The following is a 14,587-nucleotide window of genomic DNA, read 5'->3' as shown; positions in this document are numbered from 1 at the left end:
CTTTGGCAAATGTCAGAGTTGCCTTTCTTGACATTCAGATTTGCAGGATTGTTTGGGTTATCAGGAATACTGCTACATTCCAAATTATGCAGACCCTAACCTGGCTATTCAGTATTTGAAAGTTGGCTATACATACATTTCTGATCTTATACCTGTGGGTAGAATACAAAAGTCCTGTACATTTTTAGCAAAATTATAGTATTTGTAGTCTTCTAATAGTGTGTGAAGATGTGAGTTATGAAACGTCCTTACCAGCAGTGAGTATTCTATATTCCTTTGCTTCTTTGGCAGGGTAGTGTGATATTCACAGCTTTGCTTTTAATTTAGGCATTTAATTGACCATTAGAGAAAAATTTTCCCATTCGTTCTTATTCTTCTATCCGTTGTCTTTCGTGTACTTCATTTGTTTTCTGGTATCAGTATTTCTCTTCATTGATTTAATAGAGTATTTACTGTCTACCTAGAATTGTGCTGTCACTGTGTCATTTAATCAACCCCACCCCCTTGAGATAGAGGATGGTATCCCAAGATGAGGAAGCAGGTTCCGATAATACAACACAAGTAAGTTAGGAGTAGCAATTCCAGTTCAGGTCTTGTCTGATTGCAGAGTTTCACTGAGTTGCTGAGGCTGGCCTTGAACTCCCAGTCCTCCTGCCTCAGCCTTCCATGTAGCTGGGATTACAGGCATGCACCACTGTGCCCAACTTTCTAAATCCATATTTTCAGCCTCTACACCAATATTCTTTTTCTTTCACATGGATTTCATGAAATTGCACCTAGAGAAGTATAAACTACAAATACAGATTGAGATCTCAACTAGTTGACCAACTGAGCAAAATGATGATGCTGAGCTTGTTTTTGTAAATCCAAGACAGTTGTCCTCAAACTTGATCAGAAGTCTCTAGAGGACTTGTTAAAACATAGATTGTTGGGCCTACCTCCAGATTTTTTAATTAAGTCTGGAGTAGGTCCTGAAAATTAGACTTCCAAGTTCTCAGGTGCTGCTGACAGGGTCTCACTAAGTTGCTAAGGTTCACCTCGAACTTGAAATCCTCGCTGCTGCTCTGAGAACTTCACTTCAAGGGCTACTGCCCTACAGCACTCTTCTTGTGATGACATTTTCTCATATCTCACATGTGTCGCATTCCCTTTCAGATTATTCCCCCAGTTAATTAACCACTGTTACAAATGTTACCACTGTCATTTTTTTTTTTTTGAAAGTTAATTAAATCAAGAATCCTCCACCTGTGGCAGAACTTGGCACAGAATAAATATTTAGTAAACATTAGTGGAGGTGAGTGAGTGAATGGATTTTAAGTAGCTTTGCACCTTTCTAGGGAGGAAATAGTGGAGGTTTTGATAGTGTGTGTGTACGTGTGTTTTGCTTTTTGCTTTTTTTGTTGTTTTTTAAAGTGTTAACTGTTTTATACTACAAACTGTAACATAAAGGTTTGCTCAAATACCTAGGCCAGTGACTGTGACTCAATACATGTAAGCATATCAACATTTTTAATAGTTTAGAAAAAAATGTGTTGTCCTGATTTTCAGTCTCTGGATGGACCTCTCAGCCCAAATCTTGTTAGGCTGTCATCTTCAGTCTGTTTTAATACGACAGTCTCTTTTAATATCACCTTTTATTCACTTATTAAACCTACTACCTAGATCTACCCTTCTTTGTACTTTTCTGGTTTCTTTGTTTATTGGTACTGGGGATTAAACCCAGGGGCACTTTACCACGCTGAACCACAACCCAGTCTTTTTTTTTTTTTTTTTTTTAAAGACAGAATCTCACTAAGTTGCTGAGGTTAGCCTCCAACTTGAAATCCTTTGCTTTGGCCTCCTGAGTCAATGGGCTTACAGGCATATGTCACTGTGCCTGGGCAAGCATTTGTAAATACTATTTTAAAAGTAAATCAACCAGTTTGGCATCATCTTAAGTGATATTTGTGAAATCAGAGTTAATCCGATCTTCACATTTAACGGAATCTTTATAATTTTTTAAATTATAATGTAACACCTAACATTAGTTCAGATACCATGAGTAATATATATGTCATTCTTAGGAAGTATCATGCTGTATAATAATGCCCTTTTATATTACAGTGGTTTTGCATGTTAAAGTCCTTGATCTGTTAGGTATTTATGCTTTTCTCAGCTTTTTATGAAAACATTTGGTTTTTGCATATTAATTTGTTTTTATGTTTTTTGGGTTTTTTTTGCCCAGCTTACTTTGTTTCTACTTAAATTATCTTTTAAATCTTTAATTTAAAATTTGGTTCTTTAAGGCTGGGGATATAGCCCAGTTGGTAGAGTGCTTGCCTCACATGCACAAGGCCCTGGGTCCAAACTCCAGCAAAAAAAATTTTAAAAAAATGGTTCTTTATAATGCTTACCAGGCAGGTCTTACCAATCTCAGAATTATACATTCACCATATGTTCTTCACATTAGGGGGATTCTTTGTTGGTTTTAAATTTTGATGTGAGGTAGGAACCTAATTTTATTTCCCCACTCTGTTGTCCCAATTCATCCTTTACTCACTCCTTTGAAATGCTACTTTTATTGTATTAGAATCTTGGATCTGCTTTGGTCTATTTCTGTACTTCTCTTCCAGGGATCTCTGTTTCTGTACTAACTCTGTACACATTTTTTTTTAATTGTTGATAGACCTTTTACTTCATTCACTTATTTATATGTGGTGCTGAGAATCGAACCCAGTGCCTCACACATGCCAGGCAAGCGCTCTACCACTGAGCCACAACCCCTGCCCCCCGTACACTTTTTTAGTTGTGCAATTAGAATATATGATGTCTGTCTTTTTTAGGCAAGACTACCCTCACTCCTCTTTCACATTATTCTTTGTTATCCTCAAAGTTTATTCTTTGTAATGAATTTCAGAATTACTGGATCAGGTTTTAATACCATTCTACAGGAAATTTGGTTAGGACCATATTAAGTATATACATTAAGAGGAGAACAGCTATCTTTAGATAGTCTCTCAATACAGTATTCACCATAAAAGATAGTTGTTTATTTAATGGTCACACTGACCAGCCTGGAAATTTCTCTCGCAGAAACCATCTTAGTAGTCTTTTTACATTCCCAGTGCCAGTATTCAAATGTACAAATAATGACTGAATATACATATGTTGGAAGGAAAAAGGATAAAGAATGACTTTTTAAAAAAATTGCATGCCTTTTGAACTGATTTGCACGTGTGTGTGGTGCTGGGACTCGCACAAAACTGAGATTCTAGACAGTTATTCTTCCAGTTGGAATATTTCCCAACTGTAAAATAGAGGAAAAACATGAAGATGAATTCAATAACTATTATTGCTATAAAATATTAAGTGTATTAGTGAACTTTTTATTGGGAGTTCTCATAAAAGTTCTTATATAATTTTCATAAATGTATTTACAGTGGTAGAGTGATAAACTAGGTAAATTAGTTAATTAAAAGCTATTTCTAAATTACTTCCCAATTACCAGTTTGTTGTTAGATTTGATACGTAAAATAACTACCTTATTTAGAGTTTTTAATGTAGCTATAGAATTTGATAAGGTTTTAAAGTGAATCTGCTAAATTTTCAAAAAATATAACCATTATTCTATCTTGATTTAAAAAATAAGTACTAAAGAAAAACATTGTAATTTTTTACATAGACTACTTTTTATAAGTGGAATATATCTACTTGATATGACTAGCAAAACCCAATTGGAAAAAACAATTGAACTTATTTGGTCAAAATAAAATTCATTTTAAAAGGATGGGTTATTTAGCAGTTTTACTTTTAATGGGAATTATGTTAACAGGTGATTTTTAATCTTTTAAGATACTCATTAAATTCATTTATTTAGTTTCTAGTATATTTTGGGGTAAATGGAGATATCTAAACTAATATTCATAAAGTATTTAGAATGTTATCTAGCACAGTATCTATTAAGTAAATCAGTAGTCAAGGGGGCTCTAGTATGTTTAAAACGGGCTCTTGTAAAGCTTTATACTGTGTATAACTTTCTTTTGGCATTATGTATCAAATATTTCTTCATTTATCTTTTATATTCACCATGATAGGAAGGCCACAAAAAAGGATTATTTGACTTCTACTTAGTCCAGTTGAGGGGGGGGGGGGGGCAGAATGTTACTGAAATGTTATGCCCCAGTGCTTCATCATTAGATCTTTGTGTATGAAGATTGAATGAATTAGGTAAATTTATATCAAAGTGAAATTGCTAACATTTTAGCACATCAGTGTACTTTTAATACTACAATTGAATTGTTTTTCTCTGTGTGAAAATTAGGGCAGAAATTAAGGAACTGTAGCATGATAGGTGATTTTTCTTTTTGTAAGCTATGAGACAGATACATGAGTTGATTTTTATAAACTTTTATAATGTTAGATGTTGTTCCATGCATATCAAATATTTCATAGTAGAAATTGTTTTAAAAATAGGGAGAAGAGCTGTTCCCCAAAAGGATCAGGAACTAATTAAATTATGTATTTATTGTAAAATTGTTAAACTTGTCCACACAAATTTTCTGTTAAAATATTCATTATAAATTGAACATTTGCTATGTAAAAATAAACATTAACTTAGAATTTATCACCACTTAATTCACTTAGATGAATTAAAAATAAGCATAACAAAGTGACTTAGTTTGCATACTATCAGGATGATGACCATCACTTACAACTTGTTTCTAAAATTTGAGCTATGCTTATCTTTTCTGAGTTACATGTCTTAAGTTTTGCCACTTTCTCCAAAAGATATTTTCAAACATTACTTGTGATTAAAGTAAGGGTAGTTTCCATGGTGTAAAGAATTCTTTTTTTTTTTTTTTTTTTTCTTTTTGGAAGAATCAGAATGGGTAATCAATACACCACTTTGGCCTTGTGATAGACTGGATGTACTTAATCGACATAATTTGCTCTGTACAATTGCACATGAAATCTTAGCCAAGAGCCTTTACAGACAGACATTTGAAGTTTTGCAGAATCTACCAGGTTTTCAAAATTCTCAAGGTATGTTTTTGCAAAGTCTGCCTTAATTATGTTTGCCCATCTGGTGTTTGACTATTAATAAGAAACAGTTCTCCACCTGTTTTGGTTGAATTTTTATATTCCAGCATATTTTTTTAATGAAGTTGTTTTCTGTAAAATGTGTTCTCTGCAAATTGAATATTCTTTCCTGATGGCTTCAAACAATCAGATGCTTATCTTTGGGTTGTCAGCAGTTCCTAACGCAAACATTTCCATCACTTCCCTTTCCCTGCCTCTTGTCATCTATAAACGGTTTGTTTAAATACCCCCAGCAAGCCTTGTATCTTAAAAGAATTCATGGCACTGAAATAATGAAGAACACTTTTCTTCTGTAACTTCATAAATATAAAATTTAGTTTACATCACCTTGGAACATAGATAATTTGAAATGCATGGAGGAAATGAAGCAGATGGCAGGTTTGAAGAAAGAATACCAGCAGTGGCAATAGTAGTACTTTTTGTCTCCCCCCGTCCCCTGCCATTTTAGGGATTGAACCCAGGGACGCTGTACCACTGAGCTATATCCCAGCCCTTTTTATTTGTTTTGAAACGGGGTCTCACTAAGTTGCCCCCGCTGGCCTCAAACAATCCTCCTGCCTCAGCCTCGCAGCTACCAGGTATATCAGGCATATATCATTGTGCCTGGCTAATTAGTACTCTTAAAGGTTGAAGCTCAAGTTATAGATAGGAAAAGGGAGTTCATGAGAAATCGATTTTGAGCCATGAGATGGATTTGTATGATGAAAACATTAATTTTAGACCTCTCCTCAGTACTTCCATCATGTTCTCTTTGAATCTTCATTTTTCCCATGCATTCCTCAGAGATCCTATGATCAGCATTCCTGTCTGTTGCTCCTCCTAGATAGTGAGCTCCTTCAAGGAGCTTTATCTTTATCTTGGTATCCCTACTGTCTAACAGACCCTTAACATATAGTTGGGTCAATAATGAAACAAAATAGCCATAAGGAGGTACAGATAGTTGTGCCAGATTTTTAGAAAACCCTGACAAACTACAGAGGTTTCCATCTCTAGATAAGGGGTCACTGTAGGTTAAGGTCTAAGAAATGATGTACAAAAGTAGGTGTTTTAGAAAAATTCTTCTGGGAGGAGTAGTTAGGAAGAGTCTAAAGGAAAAGAAATTTTCTGCTAAGGCCTGGACCACTAAAAACCTATTAAGTGATGAAGATTTAGAACCTAGCTCATAGACCCAACTGAATAGAAAGGGAAAAAAATTTTAAGTGTCCCAAGATGATTTCTCTTTCCTCTATGAATAACTGAAGGAATAGAAATAAAGGATTTTTAAAATTCGAGAGTGAATTTTTTTAGTGAACTACATAGTTCAGTCATGGGAAATATAAGACTAAGCTGTATTTAATGCAAACGGAGTCATGAAGTCTTTGAAGACACTGCAAATAAGCATTCTCCTGTAGGGAACAAATACAGGGATGTTAATGCAACCTCTGAAATCTAGCTTCTTTTCACATTCTGCATAACAAAGGAAAGGAAGAGCTTTGCTTTCATCAAATACTTTTTCTTACTTAGAGAATATGTAACATGAATGCATTTTAGTAAGAAAGGACCAAGGAGAGCCTGCCAGGGTGGGGAGGGGGGAAGAAAGGAGTAAGTTTGAGAGACTAATATAGTTAAATTTCATTGTATCAATTTCTTTTTATTTCAGAAAATATGGAGGTCTCACAGTATAGCCTTCTTTTTAATAAACTTCTAGATGCCTGTATAGAAAGCAACAGTCTTGGCATGTCATCCTCTGTAGCAGAATTCATGATTTCAAAGAATATCCCTATTGATTTTTCCTTTCTTAGAAGATTGATTACTTCTTTAGGAAGGAGTTGTTTATGGCTTAAGGCCAGAACCCACTACAAAAGTAAGTTCCATTTAAATTTTTTAATTTGATATATTGGTTTTGAATTTTTATTTTCTAATCCATTTAAATGTGATTCCTAAAAATCTGTTTTTAGTTGGAAATTTTATATTAAAGCAGTTAAACTAATTGTCTATTGTAAATTGTTAACAGCTTTATTGAGACATTATTCAATTACCATACACCACTTAAGTATACAATTCAGTGGTTTTCAGTGTAGAGTTGTGAAACCAGTACCATAGTCAAGTTTAGAATATTTTCATCACTCCAAAAAGAAACTCCATATCCGTTAGCAGTCATTCCTTGTTCCCCCAAATACTTTCATTCCTAGTAAGAATTACTTGTAAAGTTTTTTTAGCCACATGTTAAAGCAACTAGGATCTATGTATAATTCAGTACCTTTCTTATTAGCACTTTTACTTTTACCTAATAATACCTTATTTCATATGCAGTGTAACTTCCAATACTTAGTGCAAGTGAGGTAATGGGGTATAGAATCCTTTTGGTTTTTCATAAATGTACTTGAAAACCAAGTATGTAATTTATAAGCATTGATTAGTCCTCAAGACACTTCAGTGTTGACATTAAATATAATGGGAGCATCCTTTGGCTTTACCTTCAGACATAGCTGAACACTTGTTTTAAAAAAAAAGAAAAGAAAAAATCTATTAATACCTTATAGTTGCATCTATAAATGGGAGTAATGGGAATAATTATGTCAAAGGTAGTAAATTGGCAGGTTAAAACGAGACAGCACCTATGGATTTAACGCAGGTAGTAGGCACATAGTGGTTTCACAAAGATTAGTAATCATCATCAATATTAGAGAGCTTAAAAACTTGGTATTTTAAACAAATTTTACATACAAATTTAAATTGATTTTTGGTAAAATACGACAATATGATATTGCCTGTATATAGTATGGATGTTCTAGGAGTTTTAGAGGGGTTTCCCCCTACTTAACACTTCTAATAAGCCCCTAAAATAAGTTTAAAAGTTCAATCTCCTGGAAGAACATTTTAGAACATGAATAGATGATTATAGCTATACCACATCTAGCATATAGAAATATATTTTATATCTAGTGCTTAGTACAATGTAAGATATCATAGGAACAGTAATATATAAACTGTAATGGCACTATAAATAAGTTTATTAAAAATAGCAAGCAACTCTTAATATTTTATACATTTGGGTTTATAATTCAACATAGGCAATAATTATAAATACATTAGACCAGATGCCATTGAAACAAATCATTGAAGCAAAGGAGCTATTCTAGTTTCTTTTGTTATTCTGAAATTATGTTGCATATACTATGGCTTTACTAAAATGGTATTTGCCCTAAAAAACTAAAGTCATTTTTCAGATAGTTTTATATTTCCTACTTTATACCTAATATTTCAGAAGCATTTTGTAAAGAATAATGTCAAGTGTACTAAGATAAACTCACTACCATGTAACTTGTGTAGTAAATCTAATGTGAAGAATTACTCTATCATAATGTAATTATCACCTATGGATATTTCAGATATCTAGGCTTTTACTTATGGGAGCTTTAGTAAAGTTTGACCTGTTTGATTTTTTCAGGTGCTGTTTCATTAGGTTGTTATCCACCATTGGAGGGAAATTTATACCGAAAACTTCTACTTATTCCTTCTTATTTATCTGAAATTGAAATGCTTTTAGCTATTGAAATCTTCCTGGTATCTAATGCTAGTAGTATTCAGAGTCCTGGAACATCCACACAGATGCTACAGATAGTTTTGAAAAGGTTGGTTGATAAAACTATATGCTGAAAGCAGATTATGGGTTCCCGTGGGTACTAGAATACAAATATTTTTTGTACTTTTATATTTTTATATTTGCATATACTGTAGAGATAGATACACACATGTGTATTACAAAATTTGCTAATACTTAAGAAAGCATAAGATTTATTTGAGGCTTAAAACTAACCAAGTTTTAAGGGGCTGGGCATATAGAGTGTATGGTTAACATGCTCAAGGCCCTGGTTTTTTCAATCCCCAAAATAAAACAAGTGAATAGCATTAGAATACTTCATTGACTTCAAAGATGATGTTAGATTTGAAAAAGACAGGTTTTCTTCAGGTACCAGGCTTTCCTGTAATGATACCTATTTGTTTAGTGATATAAAAGGTCTTTTTGGTCAACCCAAAAGATCTAAAGACCAGGTCTAATCCAGGTTCAGTGGCACACACCTGTAATCCCAACAGCTCAGGAGGATCACAAAATCAAAGCCAACCTCAGCAACTTAGTGATGCCCTAATAAACAACTTAGCAAGACCCTATCTCAAAAATTTTAAAAAGGGCTGAGGATATGTTTCAGTGGTTAAGCACCTCTGGGTTCAATGCCTGGTACAAAAAAAAAAAAAAAAAGTCTAAAAGGGTAATATGTGATAATTTACTTGGTTCAGTCAAGAATACTATTAAAAATGAAGCCATCAGCCTAGTTGCCATGTTTTAAAATGTTGTATTTGCACAGATATATAATAATGTGGGTGTTGGACTAGAGTGACACCTTCAAAGTCCCAGAATTTAGACTTATACCACTGATTTCTTGCTAAACTTATCCAGGAAACCTGCAATACAAGGATCTCACAGGACTCCTATTTTAGAGTTTGACAAGAATTTTGCTTCAGTTTACTAATGTTACAAATCAGATCATCAGATTGAATACTGTTGCATAATTATCTATTGCATAACAATTACCCAAAACTTAGTGACTTAAAATAGCAAATATTTTCTTTGTTTCTGTAGGTCAAAAATTTCAGAACATCAGTCAGTAGAGTGCTTGCCTTATAAGCACAAGACCCTGGGTTCGATCCCCAGCACCCAAAAAAAAAAAAAAGAAAAAATTTCAGAACAGTTAAGCTGGATGGTTCTGGCTCAGGGTCTTTTGTGTGACTCAATTTTTCATGTAGTTGGAGTCAGAATGTCAGGACTTTAGTCTGCTACGTGATGGCTTGACTATCTGGAGGTTGCCTTTCCTAATTGACTCACTTGGTTGCTTGTTGGCAGGAAGCCTATTCAACACATGAGTCTTTCCATAGATTGTTTTCTCAAAGTGACAATTCCCAGAGTGAGTAATCCAAGAGAGAAAAAGCAAGGAGAATACTGCATTGCCTTTTGTGCATAAGTCAAGCAAGAACTGTGAATGATGTGAGATTTTTACCCTATTTTCAAGTTACAAGTTAGCATGCCACAGTTGCCTAAATGCTTGCATAAGACACAAGACTTCTGTGTTGGAGACAAGTACTTTATTACTTGTGGTGCAGGGAACAGCATGATTATCTGCATATTTACATTATTCATGCTTGTTCCTAAGTCCCACAAATGGGTCCAGGTGGATTACCTGCAGATGCACCAGGTTCTTTACAGGAGAGAATTCCCAAACTTAGAAAACCCAAATCTTTTATAATGGGTGATAAGCATGCCTGCTTTTTTGTTCTGCAGGGAGATGCTATCTACATCTTCTAAGGCTGTAAATAAACCTGCCTTTTGCCCCAGAAGGAGAAATTATCCTGTCTTTCAAGATTGTTCACTACATGAACATTCTTGAAATTTGTAACAAAGGATAGTCAGTGCCTTTCAAAACTTCCCAAAATTCAAGAGACCATGGAAGACTGTCATCCAACAACCTAGTATCCAAAGTTGCTCACTGTCACTTTGGTTTTCTTCTGTTAATTATAGAAGTCATTTAGTCTAGCTCACACTTAGAAAATAATTTTAGTTCTACCTTTTTTTTTTTAAACACATTAAAATTAGCCCCCCCCCTTTTTTTTTTTTTTTCCTTTCTTATAGCTCTATTTTCTGAGGACTTCCTTATTTGACACTGTACACTATAGTGGCCCGAGACAACTGGGTTTCCCATCATCCTAATGAGAGTTTGATTTTTTTCTTGTAGCATTCAGTTCACCTGCACATACAGTCTGTTTACTCATTGTTGAATTTGGGGGGTATTGGTGGCCCTACAGCATAACTAGTGACATCCGTAGAATTTTGATTTTTATCCAAACCAATTATGTTCTATTACTATCATGCTGAGCTCTGCCTTATATAACATTAACCTCTATGAGAGAAAATACTCATCTTAAGACTATCAAAAACTACATATTTGGCATATGCCCAGTCTACCAAAAGCACCACTTGCTAAGTTAGAATGTAGTAGAAGGCACCTGGCCACTCGTTCCTCTTTGACCACTGGATCCTGTTTCAAGTGCTCATGTAACATCCACATCTCTATTTTAAATACTTCCCATCCTATATCCCAGAGGAAAAACTGCCATAAACAATGAATTTTACATAAGCACAGTCACATTTGATAGTAGATGGAACTGGTAGAAAATGTATTAGTAAATTCTAGCACTTAGTGAAGTAACTTAAGTTAGGACTGAAGAAAGTACCTGTAAGTTAAGATACATAGCAATACAGTTTCTGATACCAAATGTTAGCTACTGTTATTTACTTGTAACTAACAATAGTATCAAGATAAAACTAACATGCAGTTTAATTCAAAAATTCATTACATTTAATATTCTTTCATGCATTATAGTGAATAATCATCTAATCAATAACTTTGCAAATACGGAGATATAGGTAATTGTTTTAGATCAGTATTTTACAAGTTATCAGTTGCAGCCTATTTTGTGATGAAATGATCTTAAGGTGTTGCAACCAGCATTATTAAATTTGAAAGACAACTGAAAAGAAGTACATCGTCATCAGGGTAAGTCTTATGAGACTTTTATTTCATTTTTTGTGAAATTTTTATATTACTAGGTCATAATATATCTTCCTATGGGTCATGATGCAAAATGTCTGAAAGAGAATTCAAAAAGAATATGGTGAAGTGTCATGGTTTAGTATCAATATAAATGAAGCTTTTGAAGAAACCATATTGTTGCTTTTTAGAACTTCTGACTTTGTGAGATGTTCACTTTATAGATATGAAGACAACAAACCTCGGAGCAAGGATGATTATCAAGCTGCAGTAGAAAGGTTAATCATGGCTGCTCGAATATCGGATCCAAAGCTTTTCATTAAGCACATGACTGTCAATGTTAATAAGGAACAGGTTTATAGTTTGGAACATTGTTCTGCCTTAAAATGGTTGAAAGAGAATATGAAGTGGGCTGGAAAGGTTTGGCTTTTCAGTAACCATTAGTTAATAAGGCTTTTTTTTTAAGTTCAAGTAATCATTGTTGAAAATGCAATAAAAATAAAAGTTTTCACTATTCAGTTTTTGCACTTTTTAAACTTACAGTAAGTTAACTCTCTTCAAGCAATAAGTTTGTATTGATATGTAATCTGTAATAGTTTCATCCACACTGAAAAGTGACCTTTCAAATTAATTTAGAAGAACTTCAGTGTGGTAAATCCGTTTTAATTCCAAAATCAAAACATTGAAAAATCACTGAATACTGTGCAGCATTTAATAAGAGGGAACATTGCAAACAGGTAACAAGTGTTCAGAAGAACCCTGTAGGGGCATGAAAGAGGTTAGTGTGTTCTCTGTTCAGCCTTCAGAGCTTTTCTACATCTGTAATCTTTGCAAATATTAAAATGATTTGAACACAAACTTCAAAGTACCTTCTGAATTTAAAGGCATGCTTACACAATAGTTTTCTTAGGATACTGCTTTTTGAAAATCTGTAATTTGTTTCATGAGTTATAATAAATACACCAGAAATAGCCAAACAACTTTGGGAAGTTAAAACTCCTTTTCAAATCTGCAGCGTATTCTCCGAGGTGGTAGCCTTCATTTTTAATTTAGCTCTTAAAACCATAAATTCGTATCATTTAGAGAAAAAAATCTGAATAAAGAACAAGACGTGTCAGCAGAGGGGATATGGGGGGGGGCATTCTTTAAGGGAGTCCCCTGAGCGCGTGACGGCGGCATCCTTCACAGGGCTCTGGGGCGGGGCGGGGCGGCGCAGCGCTGCGCATGCGTGCCCCGCCCCCCCGGCGCGCGCCCAGTTGCCCTTCGTGGTTCCCGGCCCTCGGGCCAGACCGCTTCCTGCCGGCTAGCCGCCCGGCTTCCATCGGCTTACTCCTGCATGTCCCGGAGCGCCTCTCTGCGCCTCCTAAAGCTCTCAACTGAGATCCTGGGTGGCCGGTAAGGAGGCGGGGAGACAGAGGGCTGCGGCGCCGACGTCAGCGCGGCGGGGCGCCCGGAGGCTCGGCCCGCGCGCAGGCGCGCTGAGGTAAGGCTGCATGACCCCTGTCCGGCCGCGAGCAGGCGCTCGGGGGTGGGGTGAAAGCGGCGCGAGCGCGCCTCGGTACCCGCCTGTCGGCGCCTTGGTTGGCGAGGACGGTGGCTCCCCGCGTGCGCGCGCTCGCACAATCTTGGAGTGGCAGGAGGTGCCGCGCAGCGCGAGCCCAGGCCTGTGCGTCCAGCCCTTCGGAGGAGAGGGCAGAGGCGGAGGCAGAGCTCCGACTACCTGGGCCTGGGGCGCTCACTTTGAACTTTTAAAGCTCCTCCGGCTCACAGGTGCCTACGTGTGCTTTATCTTGACTTGATAGAAGAGGAGACTAGGTTTTATTGTTTCCGACTATAAGATTTCCCATAATATTTGCCTTGCCGCAAATTGTTATGACTTAACTCTCATAGCAGGAGATTTGGAAAAGGAAGCTAGAGAATCTCCCTTAATTTAATAGAATCTCCTGATTTTGCTCTTTTTCTTTCCCTTTTTTCTCCCGTAAAGGAGTATGCAACTGAAAAGCAAGGAAATACTGTCTGCTTTTTATCCCTCCTGCTTTAAAAAGTTACTAAGGGAAGTCACAGTTTAAATGAGAATAGCCTAGCCTGAGGTTAACTGTTAAAATAAGTTACTTTCAGATGAAAATTGTGCCAAGAGGTCAAAGCTCAGTCGTGGGACCTCAACTTGGCAAACACTGGTAATTATTGTTTCTTTAGCTGTCGAAAGTAATTTAAGCAAGAGTTTTTCTTACACTGTCCCTTAATTTGAATTTTTCACTGATTTAAGTATCTTTCCAATAAATTTGGTTTGGAACTGCACAGACTAAGTGCTTCACTTAGAATAGAATGTAGGTTAAAATTAGAAATTTTCATCTTATGAAACAAAAACTAACATCACTATTAAGTGGATTACAGTAATAACTTACTGTGATCTGTAAATGGATTGTCTTGTTTCCCATCTCCAGTCCCCATCCAGGGAGGACACCATCTCCCTGAAAGACCTTCCAGAGTGCCCCTCCCCCTAGGTGTAGACCTGAGTTTCCTATTTTATTCTGTGCATGTCTGTATCATTACATTTACTGCATTGTTTTATAATTATCTTCCTGTATGTCTGTTCTTGCATTTTTCCTTCTCCTAGACTCTAAGATTTTTGAGAAGTGGAATTCTTTTTGCTTTTTAGTTTTGTTTATTTCAGTTGTAGATGAACACATTTTTTATGTGATGCTGAGGATCAAACCCACTGCCTCACACATGCCAGGCATGTGCTCTGCCTCTGAGCCACAACCCCAGCCCTGTCTTGATCCCCATGCCCCCCATTCCCAGAACTTTACACAGAATTTGGCATATAAGCCTTGAGTGGGTGCCTCTTGGACCCAGAATGCCTCCCAAGTCCGATAAGACAACCTAACTTCTTTCATTATTTTGTAGCATGCCTAAGGCCTTTT

General features: G+C 35.9%; 2 protein-coding genes across 8 annotated transcripts in view; both read left to right on the top strand.

The window, feature by feature from the left end:
• The window catches only part of TOPAZ1 (testis and ovary specific TOPAZ 1), a gene marked incomplete at its 5' end in the record, with an annotated part of 60,623 nt that extends 48,237 nt beyond the window's left edge, over positions 1-12,386 (top strand). Inside the window, 4 exons of the mRNA XM_079114793.1 lie at positions 4,858-5,022; positions 6,719-6,922; positions 8,510-8,693; positions 11,888-12,386. Of these exons, the coding sequence (XP_078970919.1) occupies positions 4,858-5,022; positions 6,719-6,922; positions 8,510-8,693; positions 11,888-12,107 (773 nt within the window). The 3' untranslated portion in view covers positions 12,108-12,386. The remainder of the gene's footprint in view (positions 1-4,857; positions 5,023-6,718; positions 6,923-8,509; positions 8,694-11,887) is intronic.
• Positions 12,387-12,901: 515 nt separating this feature from the next.
• TCAIM (T cell activation inhibitor, mitochondrial) overlaps positions 12,902-14,587 on the top strand; it is a 34,771-nt gene continuing 33,085 nt past the window's right edge. For all 7 annotated transcript variants that reach the window (XM_079116375.1, XM_079116374.1, XM_079116373.1 and 4 more), the window contains exon 1: positions 12,902-13,146. The gene's annotated coding sequence lies outside the window, so the exon portion shown is untranslated. The remainder of the gene's footprint in view (positions 13,147-14,587) is intronic.

This window comes from Sciurus vulgaris (assembly GCF_902686455.1).
Source record: "Sciurus vulgaris genome assembly, chromosome: 16".
Lineage (NCBI taxonomy): Eukaryota > Metazoa > Chordata > Mammalia > Rodentia > Sciuridae > Sciurus > Sciurus vulgaris.
The sequence above is the reverse complement of the archived record's forward strand: the minus strand, read 5'-3'. Positions and strand labels throughout refer to the sequence as shown.